Here is an 18716-nt window from a genome sequence, read left to right on the forward strand (position 1 = left end):
ATTGGATTTTCACAGTTGCATCCCATTAAAAATTGAAGTGGTATATATGATACTGGGGGGAAGGTGTAAATTAGCAGTTTGGGATTAACAAGTACACGCTAATACATATAAAAGAGGTAATCAACATGGACCTCCTGTATAGCAAGGGAGGTCTGATCTAGAAGACACAAATGAATTACATGAGCAGGTGCTTCAGCCTACCGTGATGTCTGTTTCTAATGCTTCACCTCCTTTCCCTCTGTTTACACTCAAAGGCTTCAAGAGGAGGAGGAAAAAGGACAGGCCTGATTTATGGAAGACTTTGCACAGGAAGCCAGTGACAGCCAGAAGTGGACAGTTGCTGCATGACAGCCCCATTCAGAGTTGGCCCTGAAAGACGGTGGTGAAGAAAAATCCTCCCAGTGGGCAGAACTTTGGGCAATACATATATTATCCACTTTGTGTGGAAGGAAAGAGGGGCTAAGGTGCAGATTTATATGGACTCTTGAGCAATATCTGATGTGCTGGCCATTTACAGAGACTTGGAAAGAACACAACTGGGAACTTGATGACATGATGGTCTAGGGAAGAGGTCTGTGGATGGCTTCTTAAAATACTCACAAAATGGGAAGTTATTCATGTCCCATGTAAATGCAATGTAAGGTAATCAGTGCAGGAGTCCTCACTAATTGGATGAGATGACCCATTCTATAGATTCAGCCAGCCTCTTTCCCCAACTAAATTGGTGCTTTCTCAATGGACCTATCACAAAGTGGGAAGCCACCAGATTTCTATATGTCTGTATAGGAGATGTCTTTGTTCTTCATCCAGGTTTTCACACAGTTTTTTTTTTAATTAAGAAAAAATTTATTGTGGTAAAATATTCATTAACATAAAATTTGCCATTTTAACCATTTTTAATGTACAATTCAGGGGCACTGAGTACACTTACACTGTTGTGTAACACTCACCACGTCCATCTCCAGAACTTTTCATCATCCCAAACTGAGACTCTGCACCCGTTAAACAATAACTTTCCATCATCCCCTTCCCACAGCCTCTGGTAACCGCTATTTAACCTTCTGTGTCTATAAATGTGCCTATTCTGGGTACCTCATTTAAGTGGAACCATATGGTATTTGTTCTTTTGTGTCTGGCTTATTTCTCTTAGCATAGTGTCTTCAGGGCTCATCCATGTTGTAGTATGTTGTCAGTAGTTCCTTCCTTTTAAGGCTGAATAATATTCCATTTTATCTATGGACCACATTTGGCTTATCTCTCCATCTGTCCATGGACATTTGGGTTGTTTCCACCTCTTGGCTGTTGTGGATAATGCTGTTACAAACAGGGGTGTATGAATACCTGTTTGAATCCCTGCTTTCAATTATTTTGGTGCATACCCAGAAGTGGACTTGCTGGATCATAATCACAGGGGTTTTTTTGGTTTGGGGGAGTGGTTTGGCCACACACGCCATACCACGTGGCTTGCAGGATCTTAGTTCCTTGACCAGGGATGGAACCCGCACCCTCAGCAGTGAGAGTGTGGAGTCTTAACCACTGGACTGCCAGGGAATTCCCCATAATCACAGTTTTTTTTTTTTTTTTTTTTTAATTTTTTTTGTCTGCATTGGGTCTTCATTGCTGTGCGTGGGCTTTCTCTAGTTGCAGCGAGTGGGGGCTACTCTTCGTTGTGGTGCGCGGGCTTCTCATTGCGGTGGTTTCTCTTGTTGCGGAGCATGGGCTCTAGGCGCGTGGGATTCAGTAGTCGTGGCACGTGGGCTCAGTAGTTGTGGCTCGTGGGCTGTAGAGCGCAGGCTCAGTAGTTGTGGCACACGGGCTTAGTTGCTCCATGGCATGTGGGATCTTCCCGGACCAGGGCTTGAGCTCGTGTTCCCTGCATTGGCAGGTGGATTCTTAACCACTGTGCCACCAGGGAAGCCCAGTCACAGTTTTTTAAACATGCTCAAGTTAAATCTTTGTTTCATCAAGTTAACCATTTTGCAGCATCATTCGTTTTTTCATCTCCAAGAGTTTGTGACACCTGTACCTCCCTGTAAGGAAAGTAGTGTGTGTGGCAACAACAGGTTTTTGTTTGTTGGGTTTTGGTTGGTTTTGTTTTTTTTTCTTTTTCTTTTTTCTTTTTTTTTTTTTTTTGGTCACGCCATGGGGCATTCAGGATCTTCCCCAACCAGGGATCGAACCTGTACCCCCGCCTGTAGTGGAAGCATGAAGTCTTAACCACTGGACCGCTGGGGAAGTCCTGGTTTTGTTTTTTTTATAACAGCAGTGAAAACTCTTATGGAGCCAACTTTTGATGGAAACACCATCAGTTCAAATGCCAAGACAGTTCTTCCAAGACAGACCTTTTGCTTCTAGATATGAAGAAAATATTCATCATATCTTGGCTGTTTCTATGTAAAAGCTGTTTGCCGCAGAAAAGAAAAAAGTCTTGATTACCAGCATCATTTACAAATCTTAGAAGTGGTATAACATGGCATTTATCAGTGAAATCTGTTGACTCATCAGCCTGGATAAAGAATCTGTTGTTTTTCAGCTAATTACCAAGAAAAAAAAAAAAAGGTCTTCAGCATCATGTGACATAAATATGTTGTGTTGTCACTCTCTCTGAGAGTAGAACACTTACACTCTTTTGTTGAGCATCTTGCGCTAACACGTCACTCGTATAATTTTACATGCCAGCATTATTGGGTTCTTTTTCTGGACAATTGGTCTGTTACAAATAACTTACTCTTTGAGCCTTTGTACTAAATGTAGCCTATAAAAGCCTTACCCTGTTTGTTTTGAGATACGATAGGTTAAAAATTAGCACATTTATTTGTCAAATGGCTGTAATTTGTAGTTTAGTTCTCTTCAATTTTCCTGAAGCCATTGCGACACTTGTAAATTGTAATTCTTCATCGCTAACGCTACCAGATTTGTCCACAGTCCTAAGATCCTCCTCTTTCACTTCACACCTGATGATAAAACAGCATCACGCAGAATCGCTAGACACATTTGTAAAACACAAACGCTAATAAGACATACAATAGAAGGGCATCATAAATAACTAAACAGGAAACTTGCAACAAGATATGTAATCATGCTGAAATTCACTTCTAACCTGCATAATTCATGTTTTACAGTGTTCGCATCAACAGCAAAGTGGCAGGGAGGCCGCTACGTCGAGGCAAAAATGATTTCCTTCGAAGAAAAATTTCCTCTGATTTTCTATCACACCAGAAAGAGTGTTTGTGCCCCTAAGTCAGTCATCCGCGCCTAAGGGGAGGTGGAAGGAGGTAACCAGGAGGGCAAGGCTGAGGTCACCGTCTTTACCACCTCCTGTCCGGACAATACTGTGTTCACACATTATCGACAGACTTCCTGATCTCACGCTGAAAACTGAGCAAGGCCCCACCCAATGAGCACTGCAGACGGGGGCTGAACAACCTTTCACAAATGGTTTCCGAGGCTGCTCGATTACTGTCCATCACTGAAAGCGCTGGCATCACACAGCACATGAGTTTCAAAAATAATGCTGAGGTTTTTTTTTCTCATCACAAGACAGAATCCGTAAACTAGAAAGATCTCAAGGCTAATTCCGTGGTTTTGCAGAACGCAGAAATCTCTGCCCTAGAATATCGATCCTGTCTGTTGATCCACGCTCTAGCCTATAGGAACAGTGGGAAACAGAGGTTCCCGGCCCAGTGCCTTAAATCCAAGACCCGGAAGTTCTCACATTACTTCTGCTCTCACCCTTTGGCCACGCCTAGATGCAAGACACACTGGGAAATGTCATCTCTAGCTGGGAGGCCATTTGCCAGGAAGAGGAGGAGAATGGATTTGTGGAACAATTAGTAGTCCTATCACAAACTTTTGCCTTGTCTGCTACTGGCAACAGACACTGAGCCCTTTGAGGGCTTTCATCACTGGGAACCTGGTACCCAATGCTGCTATGGACTTGGCTGTGACCAAGCACTCAGGAAGCAGCTGTAGTCAAACGAGGGACCTGAAAGCTTCCAGAAGAGCTGCACCGAGCATGAATGAGTTCTGGAGGATTTCAGCAGGAAGACAGGACAGCATGGTGGGGAAGAAGTTTGGAGTTAGTGCTGACTTTAAGTTCTTATTTATTGAGCAGCTCATTTATACTCTTTGAGCCACAGTACCTTCCTCTGTAAAATGGGGGTAAATAATATCCATCCTGTGAGGTTATTGTGAGGATTATATTAAAAGTGCATACAAACCCATAGAATATACAACACCAAGAGTGAATCCTAATGTAAACTATGGAATCTGGAGGATGGTGCTGTGTCATTGTAGGTTCATCAATTGTAATAAACGTACCACTTTGGTTGGAATGTTAATAATGTGGGAGACTATGCATGTGGTCGGGGCAAAGGCATATGGGAAATCTCTGTACCTTCCCCTCAATTTTCCTGTGAACCTTACATTGCTTTAAATGAAGTCTTGTGGGCTTCCCTGGTGGCGCAGAGGTTAGGAATCTGCCTGCCAACGCAGAAGACACGAGTTCGAGCCCTGGTCCGGGAAGATCCCACATGCCGTGGAGCAGCTAAGCCCGTGAGCCACAACTACTGAGCCTGCTCTCTAGAGCTCACGTGCCACAACTACTGAAGCCCGTGTGCCTAGAGCCCGTGCTCCCCAACAAGAGAAGCCACCGCAATGAGAAGCCCGTGCACCACAACGAAGAGTAGCCCCCACTCGCCGCAACTAGAGAAAAGCCCGCGCACAGCAACAAAGACTCAATGCAGCCATAAATAAATAAATAGATTTAAAAAGAAAAATAAGTTCTTAAAGTAGGTCCTCAGTAAATAATGCCTGATGGTTTTATTTTAGTAATAACCCAAGAGAGGGATTTCCTCTTCAACCCTGTCAATGATGAAGGAGAGAATAATGATACCAATTAACATTTATTGTGCTGTAAGTATAAGTTTTACATATCTTAACTTTTTTGATCCTTTGAGGTAGGTGTTATTATCCCCATTTTACAGAGGAAGAAACTGAGGCATAGGAAGATTGAGCAGCTAGGTCAAGGTCACACACCTACTTACAGTGGAGTTGGGCAGTTTGAACCTTAGAGCCAGTTGGTATCTAGGTACAACTGGGGACTGGACCATTTGGCTTCTTAAAGTTTTTTCCAGTAACAGAGATAAAGTTGCTAAAGCAACTGCTGGGGCCTATGGTGTCACCCTGGAATTCTCTGTCCAGCTTTCCCATTGACATGCTGGGTCACCTTGGGCCAGTCCCTTCCCCTTTCTTGACCTCAGTTTCGTCCTTTTACATTGAGGAAGTTAGACACACTAATCCTTGATTCTGGACTGTAGCCCAGGAGGAGGCATTTTGGAATTAGGCCTGCTAAGGGGCCTGTTTGTGACATCATAGAGGGGAGAATTCCATGAGAAGTCTGGCTTTCCTAGAAGCCCCAGTGCCACGGCTTAGGTGAGAAAGGCAATCCAGGAAGGGCTCTTAGGCCCACATCTTGAGCTTTCCTCATTCCAGGGTTCACAGCATAGTCATGGATCAACCCTCGATGGCTGAAAAGGCTCAAAGTGAGGCAGACACTGATGACTTGGATGTGTTCTCTCACCCCAGCTCACCAACCACACACCACAGGCCAGGCCATGGTGGAGTCCACCGCCATCACCAAAGGGTGTCCCGTCCCCATGGTGAGTCCCACCATCATGGCATATCCCCTCATCGTGGTGGATCTCAAGACTTCCATGACAATGCCTTCTCCCGCCATTCCCACCGCTCCCCCAACCATGGTGAGGCCCACCACTCCTCATGCCTCTTCCCGGATACTTCCCGTGGCACTTTCATCTCCTACCATTCCTATGGTGAGGACAACTTTGATGATGAGTACCACCACGGTAGCAGGAGACATCATGGGAGGCCCCACCAACACAGGGAGCCCTACCACCATGGGGGCCTCAACCAACATAGAGAGTCCTACCACCATGACGAGCACCTCCACGGCCACCGTGACGAGCCCCAGCACAGAGAGCACCAGCACGGTGCACATCCTCATGATTACCTCCACCGAGAGCACCGCTATGGGGAGTACCATCACGGTAGCTCACTACTCTTCTCTGGCCCATACACGTCCCACAGCGTGGCCTCACCCTCCCTCAGCTCTGCCTATTCTTGTCAAGTAGCCCCCCAACCTAGCAAGCCAGACAGACAGAGCTCGGCCTTCAGCCTGGCTCGTTCCCTGAACACAGTGCACTCACACCCTGCCCAGACCTCCAGCAAAGTCCATCCTCAGGGCTCCTCCTCTACAACCTCGGAAAGCTGGCCCGAAGAAGACGAGCAGATTCAGAAGCGCAAAAGTGAGTCTTGGCTTGCCCCGCACCCCCCAACTCCAGCTGCCTGGCCCAGATTCCAGACCTGAGTCAGGCCATGCACGTCCTTCTGCAGATCACGAGGCCTGCTCTCACCTGCAGGTGTATTCCATTGTCTATTTGCTCGCCTGACTGTTCATCATCCAAGCTTTTATTCCTGGAATTAGGCACTTCTCCAGACTGTCAGTTGCTGGTTCATGCAGTCCCTGCTTTATTCATTCGCATGTTCACTTCTAGAACATTTCCTCTTCTCTAGTATGAAAGCTGGGGGTGATCACTTATACAACCAATCCCAGACTACCCAGCGAGAGGGGTCTATCATCCGTATCAGAACGTTTACCACTGTGGATTCTGTTTGTCCATGTTTCCCCCACTGAACTGTGAACTTCTTGAGGCCAGAGGCTGGAACCAGTGCCTGAATGAGGGCCTGGTTAGAGGGCAGGGAGGGACTTGGGCTGTTAACATATGATCCCCCAAACTTGGCCCCTGGTAGTTCCGTAAACACGGCATCAGCCTCACAAACAAGCAGTGAGGGATGAGCGTCTAATTGTTTGTGGGCAGAAAAGGCAGCCAACAGGGGGAGATGTTTCAGCAGAATCTTGGAGGGAGAGGGAGAGTTTACCAAGAGGATGGGATGGCGAGGAGGATGGGGTCTTCCGTGTGTAAGTTGCCATGTGACTTAAAGAAAAGCATGGAGGTGTAGGAGCGTGAGCTCAAGCAGACCTCAAATCCCAAGCAAGCTGGCATCTGTCGGGGAAGGGGTCACGCCTGTGGCTCCTATACCAGAGCAAGACCAGCATGGAGGTACCTGAGTGAGCTCGTGGCAGGCAGGTCTGGGAGGGAGGCCGGATCCCCGTGGCCCCTTCCCCCATGGGCTTGGCTTTCTGGCCCTTTTACAGCTGGCCGAGCCCCACGAACCCACAAGAAGCGGCACACTGCGGACCTCTTCTATTTGTTGTGGGAACAATTAAGCCACCTCATTTGGGGCCTTTCGAGAATGCTCAGGAAACTGACTGACTCCCTGGCCTTTGAAGCCTTTGTCGTCTTCATCGTCTGCCTCAACACCATCATGCTCGTGGCCCAGACCTTCGCTGAAGTCGAGGTCCGGGGTGGTAAGAGCCAGGGAGCCCTGTTCACATGGAGAAGGCCACCGATGTTGTCCCAAGCCTCCCGTGGGCCGGATCAAGTGCCGGGTGACTTATATCGCTTATCCCATTTGATCCTCACCCTGGGAAGTAAGCGGCATTGCCCAGCAGTAGAGTGAGGCTCAGAGAGTTTTGCTGAAGTCAACCAACCCGCTACAGACAGAAAAGCCCAATAAATTTGAGGTTTGCTGTTTTGGACTATAGCCACCAGGTGGCGCATCAGCTCTAAGTATGCTGCTTTGCGGGAAGGAGGCCGAGAACCCAGGTCGGCTGGAAGGGCCCGGAGACTGTGCAAGCAGGAGGCCCTGGAGGGATGAGGGTGGGAAACCTGGGAAGATGGTCCCTAAAACCCTGGGGAGCAGAGTGAAGGTAAGGACCTTCCACAGGGCCCATAAACTAAGGAGAGAAGAAGAAGAGTGATGTTTCTTGCAAGCTGTTTCAGGCTCCATTCTAAGCCCTTTACTATGTGAAAAGCATTTTTTTTGTGTGTGTGTGGTACGCGGGCCTCTCACTGTTGTGGCATCTCCCGTTGCGGAGCACAGGCTCCGGATGCGCAGGCTCAGTGGCCATGGCTCACGGGCCCAGCCGCTCCGCGGCATGTGGGATCTTCCTGGACCGGGGCACGAACCTGTGACCCCTGCATCGGCAGGCGGACTCTCAACCACTGCACCACCAGGGAAGCCCGTGAAAAGAATTTAATGCTTGTGAAAATTCTATCAGGCAGACTGTTATTATCACCATTTTACAGGCAAGAAGAGTGAGTCACAGAGCAGTTAAGACACACAGCCATTGGGCAGAGTCAGGTTCTCCCTAAATGGCTGAGTGTGAGGTTCCAATGGAGAGGAGGAAGGAGGGGCTGGGTTGCTGGGGAGACCCCTGAGTGAGACCCCCCCTCCCCCGTGTCCCCCACAGAGTGGTACTTCATGGCCTTGGACTCCATCTTCCTCTGCACCTACGTGGTGGAAGCTGTGCTCAAAATCATTGCTCTGGGCCTCAAGTATTTTTTGGACCCCTGGAACAACCTGGGTGGGTAGGGATGGGGCGTGTGTGTGTGTGTGCGTGTGTGTGTGTGTGTGTGTGTGTGTGTAGTGGGAGCTCCTGAACTGCGCAGGGGTGACAGGAGCAGGGGGTGTTGGCCCTGGGAGGTCTGTGAGCCTGGGCAGGAGCCCATTACACCCAGGTGCCCCTATTTCTGTAGATTTCTTCATCATGGTCATGGCTGTGCTGGACTTCATGCTCATGCAGGTCAACTCTTCCTCCATGCGCGTGGTCTACAACCAAAGCATCTTCCGCATCTTCAAGGTCTTCAAGAGCCTGCGAGCCTTACGAGCTATCCGGGTCCTGCGGAGGCTCAGGTCAGCGGACCCACAGCTGCCCACAAGGAGGCTGCAGACTCCAGCCTGCTCTTCCTGCCATCCACTAGGATCAATCTCTTTATTTTCCAGAGAGGGTCTGGGACAGCCCCCGCCCCAAGTCACTAGCAAATCAGGGACCTCCCACCCCTGTAATCAGCAGCCTGAAATCTGTAATCACTTCCGGCTGCTAGACACAGATCCCCACCCCACTGACTCAGCCTCTGTCTCAACCTCTGCCCACAGCTTCCTGACCAGCCTCCAGGAAGTGACTGGGACCCTGGCCCAGTCCTTGCCGTCCATCACCGCCATCCTCATCCTCATGTTCACCTGTCTCTGTATCCTGTGCCACGGGGGCTGGGGTGGGAGAGTGTGGTGCTGCGATGGACGGAGTTTGGTGGGGGACCAGGAACTGGGGGTGGCGGGGAGAGAGGAAGAAGGGGAGAGAGGACCCTGTGAGCCTGGTTTGGTCCTCAACAGCCAGTCCTGTTCTCTGTGGTGCTCCGGGCACTGTTCTGCTACTCTGACCCCAAGCGCTTCCAGAACATCTTCACCACCATCTTCACCCTCTTCACCTTGCTCACCCTGGACGACTGGTCCCTCATCTACCTGGACAGCCGAGCCCAGGGTAGGGCAGGCCTCAGGCTGGGTGGAGGGCAGGGGCTGGCTGAGTGGGCAGACCCTGAGGGCTCAGTTATCCCATCTGCAAAGTGGGGCTTCTGAGGCTTGCTGGCAGGGGTGTGGTGAGGACCGGCAAGGAACTCACGGCTCAAACGACCCCCTCTCTCCCAGGCGCCTGGTACATCATCCCCATTCTCATGATATATATCATCATTCAATGCTTCATCTTCCTCAAGTAAGGCCCCCATGCCTGTGCTCCCCGGCTTCCCTTCCCGCAGCCTAACCCCGGGGCATCCCCTCCCCTCCCCTCTCACCATGGTTCTGCCACGATGAACCCAGAGGAGGGTTCAGGGCCTCCCCTCCAGCCTCCTCCTGTCTCCCACTCCAGCCTGGTGATTGCTGTCCTGGTGGATAACTTCCAGATGGCCCTGCTCAGAGGCCTGGAGAAAGTGAAGCAGGAGGTAGTGAGGGAGTGGGGCAGGGGGACGAATCAGGAAGACACGGGGAGGGGGACACAGAAGCTGGAGGGAAGGAAGGAAGGTGCTCCAGGGACGGGCAGACATGGGACTCTGGCGGAACTGAGGCCTCTTCTTCGCAGAAGGCCTCCCAGATCCATGAGAAGCTACTGGATGACTCACTGACAGAGTTCATCGAAGCAGGTACCAGCAGCCCGCTTCTTCCCGGGCAGGCACAGAGCTCCAGGCTCAGCTTTATTTATTTATTTATTTATCTATTTATCTATCTACCTATTTATTTATTTATTTTTGGCCACGCTGCGAGGCTAGAGAGATCTTAGTTCTGCAACCAGGGGTCAAACTTAGGCCCCGGCAGTGAAAGCGCCAAGTCCTAACCACTGGACCGACTGCCAGGGAATTCCTGACGCCCAGCTTTAGAGTCTTAGAACCTGACACTCAGGGGAACTTTCAGAGCTTAGAACTTTGGTCCAAAAAGCTCCACGACTATCAATTAAACTGATAGTCAATTCTTGAAAGACCCATTTGCAAAACAACTAATTAGCCAAATTATGATTCACCAAACGTTCGTTTCTGTCAATAACTTACAAAGTTTATAGCAGTTGGTCTTATATGAGGTGGCTTCAACTGTCTTTGAGGCTTTTGTCAAGGTGTTATACCCACTTGTCCAGAGTCACTCAAAGTGTCTATAAAAATTGAGAGTCTATAAAAACGAAGTTTTCTGTACATGTTCATCTTTACACACCTGACTTTCTGGGTAAATAGATTTTGAGCCAATTGCTTTGCCTCCTGCTTAAAGACCTTCAGAACTTTAGAATCTGAGCTCCAGAATCCCACTCTTAGGATCATCAACACCAGAGGACTAAGGGCCCTCAGGGGTCACCTGGACCCCCACCTGCCCTCTCCATCATGCACACTCAGTGCAGAAAAGCTTATGCAAAAAGAAAAATTAACTGTCTTAAATTATTAGCAACTTGAGAGTGCATGGGCTTTCAGGAATGGCTGGATCCAGGACCCAATGGTGGTTGAGATTTGGTCTCCTTCCAGTTCTCTGCTCTGTGGCTCTCTGTGTGGTTTTGTGCTTAGGGTGCTCTTCCTTTGTGGTGGGAAAGTGACCACCTGCAACTCTAGTCCCAAATCCTCACAGTTTAAGTATCCCAAGCTCTCCCAGCAGGGGTCCTCTTCTCCCAATGGTTCGAACAATGTCCCAGAAATGAATCTCCTTGGCTCAGGTTGCTCACCTGCCTATTTCTGAACCAATCGCTATAGCTGAAAGGATAGGCTCTTCTGCTTGGCCAGGCTTGAGTCACATGTCCTTAGAGCTGGGGAGTGGGGTCAACCCCAGCTAGGCAACGTGCACAGAAAGGGGTGGGAGTGGTTCCCCAGGAAAATTGGGAGACTTTTACCAGAAGAAGAGGGAGCGCATGCTGGATGGGCAAACAAGCAAACACAACACACTCCATGCCCGGAGAAACAATCTCTTTGAGGTCATCCTGGACCAAACCCCTTTTAGCTCCTGTTTGACTATCTCCTCCCCCTTCTCTCAATCCAGGCAGCGTCTTGACTTCCCCCTTCTTTCCCTACATCCAGAGCCTAAAGAGGTGATAAGTGGACACACTATACAGAAGCAATTCATTGAGAAAAAATTTGGAGGCATGACTGAGAAGTAAGGAGATGCAAAGGGAGGGGAGGGCTCAGGTCTAAGGGGAGAGGTCCGGGGGCCAGAGCGGTGGGCCGCCATGGGAAAGGGGCATTGCCCGCCTCTCTGGAAGAGCGGTAGAGCCCTAAGGCTTATGTAGAGCCTGTGGATGGGATGTGGAGGCCTTGAGTGGCTTCTGCTCACTCAGAGTCACCTGGTACCACCAAGAGAATCCCACCAGCAGCACCTGAAGGGCCACGAGAGCCCCTCAGAGGCCGAGGGCCCGGGGCAGGGGCAGCAGACAGAGGCTGCAGGAGCAGGGACTCTGCTCATCTTTTTGCTCCGGAAGCATCCCTGATCCTTGCTCTGGGCCAGGTTCTGCGAGGACTCCAGTGGCCCAAAGAGGACACAGACTAGCACCTGCCCGTGAGGGCCCCCCCTCTAAAGACCTTGGTGGGGCCACGTAGGTTGGGTGGACTCCAGCTGGCTTCAGGGATGAGGAGGGTGGGTTGGGAAACAGCTTGGTAAAGGCCTGGGAGGCAGATGTCAACGCGAGTGGCCGGCTGGGCCAAGACAGCTGGGGACTCGTGGCTGTGCTCATGGCCAGGGGTCCTTGGCACAGACTCCTGCGCCCTGGCTCTCAGGCCTGGCTCCCCAGAGAACCAGCCTGACTGCTGGCACCTTCCAGGCTCTTCTTGGCCACCGACAGAGCTTGAGCGCCAAGCCCTCCATGATCATGGCCCCGCCCCACACCTCCAGCACACCCTGGCTTTACGTACAGCACAGCACATACTTCTCCACCTTCAGGCCTTTGCCCACACTGTTCTCTCTGCCTGGAATGTTCTCTGGCTGCCAACACCAGGCTCAGGTGATCAAGAGCTGGAAAAGCTGAGATCCAGTTCTTCTCGTTTCATCTCCCGGCTGCCCTCCACGTTCCAGATCCTGGTACCTTGGCCCGGGCTCCTCTGTGGTGCTTTCCCTGGGGGTTTCTCGGCCTCTAAACTCTTCTCCACTGGCCCACCTCCTCCTCCACTGAGAGTGGTCTTTGTTTTTGTTGTTTTGTTTGTTTGTTTGAATCTTTTTTTTCTTCCTTCTTCTTTTTAATGATTTAGAGACTGATCTTTGTTAAAAGTAGTTTTGGCTTTCCCTGCCTTCCCCGAGTTTACAACCCTACAAGGCCTCCTGTCTCCCTTAGCTTAAGGTCTGGGCACCCTGCTTTGACCTCCCCTGGATGTCTTCACCCTGAATTCATCCGTCCTGAGGCCCACCCCGGCCCCCAGTACACTCCCTGCTGCTCACAGACCTTGGCGCACCAGAAACCCGGTCTGAGCTCAGCAAACCCTCAAGTGTCTTTCAAGCTCAGCTCAGTGATGCTTCCTCCAGAAGCCTTTCCTGATCCCCAGTACTTGGGTGAGGTTTTCCTCCTCTGGGCCCCTCAGTGCCCTCTGTTTATACTTATCACAAGTGTAAACACCCTTGGTTTGCTTTCCTGGCTCTGCCACAGACTGAGCTTCTTAAGGGCAGGGGCTGTTTCTTATTCGTTTCTATGTTCTCAGAGCACTGTGCAGTGTTCATTGATTTCAGGGTTATATGATGGCTGGATTGATAAGACAGGCTGGCAGTGAAGGAGTTAGTGAATGGGTAGTGGATGGGGCTGGGGGTTTAGGTGGGAGGCTGACTGTGAAGGGGTGGGGGGCGGGGCCGGGGAAGGGCAGGTGGATGGAGGGATAGGTGAGTGAGGGAAAGGGCGGGGCGGCCCCACAGGGTGAGGAATGGCTAGATAGACGGGTGGGTATGCGGGTAGGTGGTTGAGTGGGTGCAGGAATCAGCGTGGGGTAGCTTGGACGCCTGGAGGCATGGGCGGTTTGGAGGTAAACAGTTTAATCGTCAGAACCCTCTGTGGTACTGGCAGCTGGTGGCAGCAGGGGCGCGGATATGTGGAAAAGGAAATATACCATGGAGGGCCACCCACAGAGAAGTGGCGCCCGTGGCTGGAAATGGAGGCATGGGGTGCTGTGAGTGGGGGGAGAAGGGGGCTCTGGGGGCTGAGATGGCCCAGCCTTGCCTCCCCCCCAACCCTGCCCTCAGGCAGCGGAAGCTCCTGTTCCACTTCCTGCAGCTGGTGTCCGGGGTGGAGCATTACCAGCAGAAATTCCGCTCCCAGGCAGCTGTCCTCGATGAGATTGTGGACACCGCGTTTGAGGTGAACCAGGCAGGACCTGGGAGGAGCCAGATGGAGGGGGAGGGCACTGGAAGGCCGGGCCTCGGGGGCTTTGCCTGGAAGCCGCCCGAGTAACAGTGGTGTGGGCCTCCGGGAGGCAGAGGGCCGGTGCCATCACCTCCCACCCGACCCCGCAGGCTGGAGAAGAGGACTTCAGGAAGTGATCCCCAGAGTGGCAGCCCGAGTCCAGACTTCAGCCTCTGGCAGGCTCTCCCCCGGGTCGGGCCAAGTCCCCATCTCTGCTGGAAAGATCACTGGGCCTGCAGGGCTGGGCCCCAACAGTGTTTTAAAACCCCAGGTGGCTCCGAGTCCTCACTGGCTGGGCCAAGCCACAAGGGAACCTGTGGGCCTGCACACATGTGCATTCTCGAGCATGTGTGTGCGAGTGTTTCAGGTGAAAGGCTCTGTCCTTGGATCCCTCCCTGCCCCACTGGGGCCTGGCATCCTGGCCTGGCAGGGCCTTAACAGCAGCCAGTTGGGTGACGTGGAAAGTGGGCCAGGCTCAGTGCTGGAGGGAGAGGGAGCGGTCACCCTGCTTTGGGGAGGGAGGCCCGTCTGGCCCAGGAGACAGGAGAAAAAGAACAGGCTGGGACAGCCCATGGCTGTCAGGGCCTGAGGGACCAGGATGCTCCAGAAACGAGGTCTCAGAGCCCAGGCCTACCAGCACCATCAGCATCCAGCATAAGGGTGCCAACTCGATGGGGACAGCCTAAGCTCAGAAGGCAGAGGTCACCGCCATACCCTGCCCTGCCTGAGGTCAGGCTAAAGAGCCTCAGTGAGGGGAGGGAGGGTGGAGGCTGCTCAAGTCCTTGTGGCCTCGGGGTGGGGGGCGGGGTGTGTGTGGAGTGGGCAAGCCTCTTTTAGAGGAAAGCAAGGGATGAGTTCCCCTGCTTTCAGCCTGAGCCTGGGCAGGATGCCCAAGATGGCGGCGGGGCACTGGGCACTGCGTCAAGCTGGAGCCCAGCCAGAGGGAGGCCTCCCACCAGATGGGAGACCCACCTCAGCTCTAGCAGAGCGAAGCTGGAGGGAATCGGGGACGGAACCCGGGAGTGGGAGCTGAGAGGTGACACAGTTTTGCCAGCCACCCCCCAACCTCCACTGCGGACCAGACAGTGGTGACGTCTCCGGGCCCTTGGACAGAAGCAGCGCGTCTCCTCCCTGGCCCGGCCGAGGGTGCGGGCTGGCCCAGGGCCCGGGCATCGACTGTGCAGAGGAAATGCCATCTGGGATTGGGCACAGATTCCGGGGGTGGAGAGGCCACCGGCCTCACCTCACCCCACCACCTCACACACTGATTCAACAAGCATCTCCTGCCACTTCTCACCCCGTGGCAGCCACGCAGGAGGCTCCTGCTCAGTGGCACATGGGAGATCTTCCAGCGGCAGCCCCACCGCAGGCCCCCAGGCTGTCTGCGCTGCCATACCCGACAGGCTCGACCCGCTGGGAGGCTGGAAGTTTTCCCTCCACCCCTCACTCCTGTCACACTCAGCCCCTCAAGCTTCCAGGTGGGAGTCAGTTCATTTGCCATCTCCCCATCCCCACCCCATACGGCCTCCCAGGGCTCTAGAGGGCAGGGCCCGGGAGCTGGGGCTGTTCCTCATTAAGTGCCAGGATCAGCAGGGAGGCGTGAGCAGGCGTGAGGCCTGACCGGCTGGGCCACAGGGTGCTCTCCACAGCCACCCTGTCCAGCTGCCCGCGCCTAGGGATGCCCACACCTCATGCTCCCACGGGATCTGCTTCCTGCCCGTCCTGTCTCAGGCACGGGTGTGTGTCTGTGCATCTGAGAAACAGCTCCGGCTGGGGCAGGTGTGTCCCTGGGGCTGTGTTTTGGGGTGTATTCTCCAGGTTATCCTCGGGATGGGGGTGTTGCTTCTGTGTGTGTGTGTCTGTGTTTCCGGTTTGCTAGGTTATGTGTGTCTTTTTCTGGACAAATGTGTGGTGTCTGGGAGCAATCTGAGGGTGCATGGTGGGTTTATGTGTGTGTCTGTTTGGCGTCTTGAGAAGTTCTGGATGTGTGTGCATGTGTAGTGAGCGTTAATTCCAGCCACAGATTCAGGTGCGCAAAAAATGTTCCATCTCTTCTTTAAATGACATTGAATTGCATCTGTCCCCTTATCCCTTCTATGGACAGTGGATTTTACCTCGGTCCCCTTGGCGCTCCCTGCCAGCCCCTTGCAGGCGTCTTGCTTAGGACAAAGCACTGGGGAGTCCTTCTGGCATGTGGTCTACAGTGTCCAGCCTTCGTGGTCTCTTGGCCTGCAGAGGCTCTGCCATGTCTGGGCCACATGCTGGTATAAGAATCTCACAGGCTGAGAGCTCAGTGTCCTGGGGCCAGGCTGGCTAAAACTCCCATGCGCCACTCTGAGTCATCCTGGCAACTGAGAGGAAGCAGAACTCAGGTGCGGCTCAGAGTCTTCACTGGCTCCCGTCCCGTTACAGTCTTGGGGCATCATCCCTCTCCTGTGACTGTGTCTCCGAACCCATAACTCTGCCAATATCGGGAGTCTCTGGAGGTTCGTTCCTCTACGTCCATGATGCGGGGGTGTTCGGGGGACCCCAAATTTGGGAGCTGAACTTTGCACCCTTAGCACCGTCTGGGCTGAGACAGCAGAAGCTCAGCTGTGGGTGGTGTGGGCACCCTGTCAGCTGGAGGGGGGTGTTGGGAGCTGCCGAGAGTGGGACTGGGGAACGGGAGAGGGACGAAGAGTGAGGCACTCAGAAGAGACCAGTGCAAGAAGCAGAGCTCGCAATTTATTGCCACAGATCTGGTCCAGGGACCTGACATGCCCTCCCCCGATGCGCTCGCTCCTGCCCAGACCCGCCCGCTCCCTCCCTCCCCCAAGCCCACAGGGGTCTACTACAGGGTCACACAGTCGTGCTTTAGAAGTTGGGAGGAGTTCTGCCAGGGAACCATAAGGATCTCAAAGTCACAGCGCAGCTTCTGCAAATAGATCATGAGGAAAGGAGGGGTGAGCCCAGGCCCCAGGCCGCCTGCTGCCAGCAGTCAGCCCTGTGCCTGCGGTGCCCGGGATGCAAGAAGGAACATGAGATGCCCAGATCTTTCCAGCCCAGCCCCTCACTCCAGGGGAAGCCCCAGTCTGCTCCTCTCTGCACCCTCACACTAGTCTCAAGGCTGAGTCATCCAGAAGGCAGGGACAGGTTCAGCCAGACATCAGCTCAGCCAGCCAGACCAATTCAAGCTGTACAACCTGAGGGCCCGGCTGCTGGCCGCTGGCTGAGCTGATTCCTGGCTGGGGGCAGGGCTGTTACCTCCTGCTGCACCCCTGCGGCCAGGGGGCAGGTGGTGAGGTCTATGTGGTCTCCAGCCATGGCGTTCTTCCGGCAGGCCGTGCTCCCCATCTCCACGGTCAGGTAGTACTTGATGCCCGCCACCAACTGAGGCAGAGGTGGGGGCAGGTCAGGGGTGCCGGGGGACAACCTTTGACCTGGACCTCTCACCTCCCTCCGTTTGCTCCCATCTCCCATCACCTTCCCTAGGACACTGCCTTTGGGATTCAGGTCTGGGAGGCGGGGAGAGGAAGGGCGGGGAGGGGGTGGCAGGCAGTTCTGGTGCAGAGCCCTGGGGAGAGGGGCAGAGCCTGGGCCACGCAGGAGGCTGAGACCCAAGTCCACACAACTGCCCCATCTCCCTCACACACACCCCCAACTCGCCCATCCCGGCAGGGACTAGTGTGAGGCTAGTGAGGTAGCCGTGCGAATTCAGGGTTGGATCTTATTCGAAATTTAGATATTCTGTTCCGCAAGAAGTTTGGGCATTAATTGGATCTTGAAAAAAATGCCATGCTGATTACTCTTGTGTCGCCCTCTCCATCTGCGGCCCGGTTGGGGCCGCGCTCGCCTCCCGGCCCCGCCCCGCCCCGCCGGCCGGGCGCACCTGGCTCCGCGCCCGGAGGATGGTGGTGTCGCGGAAGTAGTAGATGCTGTTGCTGCCCATGTTGTAGCTGGCCATGGCCGCCTGCGTCGCCTTCCGCACCTGCGGGTCGTTGGGCGACAGGTCCTGCCGCTCTCCGACCTCGCGATCCCCCGGCCGGGCCCGGGCGTCGCGGGGCAGCGCCAGGAGGCAGAGCGCGAGCAGGGCCAGGCCCAGCGTCAGCAGGGGGTTCGGACGCGCCATGCTGCAGACGTCGATGTGCAGCCGCGGCCCGCGCCGCTTTTACGGGCTCCGCGGCCCCGCCCGGCCCCGCCCAGCCCCGCCCGCCGCGTGCCTCCACCGGCAGGGAGGGATCGCCGGGCCTGGGCAAGGCCGCCTTCCGGGCGCCGAGGGGGGACAGCGGACAGCCCCGAGCACACCTGTGTATCACGACGCTGCGTGCCCTCCAGGCACACCTAGTCCGGTGAGGGAAAGGGCAAGGACAGCCCCCAGCAACAAGTGCCACCAGTGGGACAGTTCACAGAGGCCCATCACGTGTGAAATACCAACAACAGCTACCTGCAAGCTCTTAACTGTCTCCACTGTGTAGCCTTGGAGAAGTTACTTAACTCTCACGGCCTCAGTTTTCTCCTCTGTGAAACGGGTTGCTGTGAGGATTCGATAAGTAAAGGGCTTAGGGGAGGCCAGGAGCTGTATAAACAGCAGGTAAGTAGGAGACGTTACTGCGCCGAGCGGGGCACTGTTTAACCCTCACAACCAGCATGATGTGGGGATCAGTAATGTTTCCACTTTACAGGGAACAACTGATTTTGCCCAAGGCCACCGACTGGTAAAGAGTAAACGGTGACACTGGCTTTTGAGCCCCAGCAGTCTAACCCAAAGCTGTGCTCTCAAGCCAGACTGAACCCAAAGGATGAGAACTGGCCAGAAGGAGGTGTGTGGATGGTCCCAGCTCTGCCATTTACTGCCCGAGGGACTTCCAGCAAGTCCCTGGACCTCTGGGAGCCTCAGTGTCCTCATCTGAAGAAATGTGACAAC

General features: G+C 53.5%; 2 protein-coding genes across 2 annotated transcripts; one reads left to right on the forward strand and one right to left on the reverse strand.

Moving 5' to 3' along the window:
• Window positions 1–5509: 5509 nt before the first annotated feature.
• On the forward strand, window positions 5510–13950 carry CATSPER1 (cation channel sperm associated 1). Its single transcript, XM_060105130.1, has 12 exons — window positions 5510–6323; window positions 7235–7447; window positions 8393–8506; window positions 8679–8835; window positions 9079–9170; window positions 9317–9460; window positions 9625–9688; window positions 9842–9914; window positions 10055–10112; window positions 11517–11592; window positions 13654–13768; window positions 13924–13950. The coding sequence occupies exons 1-12, from the start codon at window positions 5510–5512 to the stop codon at window positions 13948–13950; spliced, it is 1947 nt and encodes a 648-aa protein (XP_059961113.1).
• A 2661-nt stretch (window positions 13951–16611) lies between these two features.
• CST6 (cystatin E/M) lies at window positions 16612–17976 on the reverse strand. The gene is made up of 3 exons (XM_060104849.1): window positions 17682–17976; window positions 17057–17182; window positions 16612–16727 (listed from the first exon to the last, which is right to left on the reverse strand). The coding sequence occupies exons 1-3, from the start codon at window positions 17919–17921 to the stop codon at window positions 16644–16646; spliced, it is 450 nt and encodes a 149-aa protein (XP_059960832.1). The 5' UTR covers window positions 17922–17976; the 3' UTR covers window positions 16612–16643.
• Window positions 17977–18716: the final 740 nt, after the last annotated feature.

This window comes from Mesoplodon densirostris, chromosome 7 (assembly GCF_025265405.1).
Source record: "Mesoplodon densirostris isolate mMesDen1 chromosome 7, mMesDen1 primary haplotype, whole genome shotgun sequence".
NCBI classification, from domain to species: domain Eukaryota; kingdom Metazoa; phylum Chordata; class Mammalia; order Artiodactyla; family Ziphiidae; genus Mesoplodon; species Mesoplodon densirostris.

Coding starts and splice junctions, on each gene's coding strand:
- CATSPER1 (XM_060105130.1), top strand. CDS start 5,510: ATGGATCAACCCTCGATGGCTGAAAAGGCTCAAAGTGAGGCAGACACT. Junction 9,461..9,624: donor CCTGGACAGCCGAGCCCAGG/GTAGGGCAGGCC, acceptor CCTCTCTCCCAG/GCGCCTGGTACATCATCCCC. Junction 9,915..10,054: donor TGGAGAAAGTGAAGCAGGAG/GTAGTGAGGGAG, acceptor TCTTCGCAGAAG/GCCTCCCAGATCCATGAGAA.
- CST6 (XM_060104849.1), bottom strand. CDS start 17,921: ATGGCGCGTCCGAACCCCCTGCTGACGCTGGGCCTGGCCCTGCTCGCG. Junction 17,183..17,681: donor TCCTCCGGGCGCGGAGCCAG/GTGCGCCCGGCC, acceptor CCTCTGCCTCAG/TTGGTGGCGGGCATCAAGTA. Junction 16,728..17,056: donor CCGCAGGGGTGCAGCAGGAG/GTAACAGCCCTG, acceptor ATCTATTTGCAG/AAGCTGCGCTGTGACTTTGA.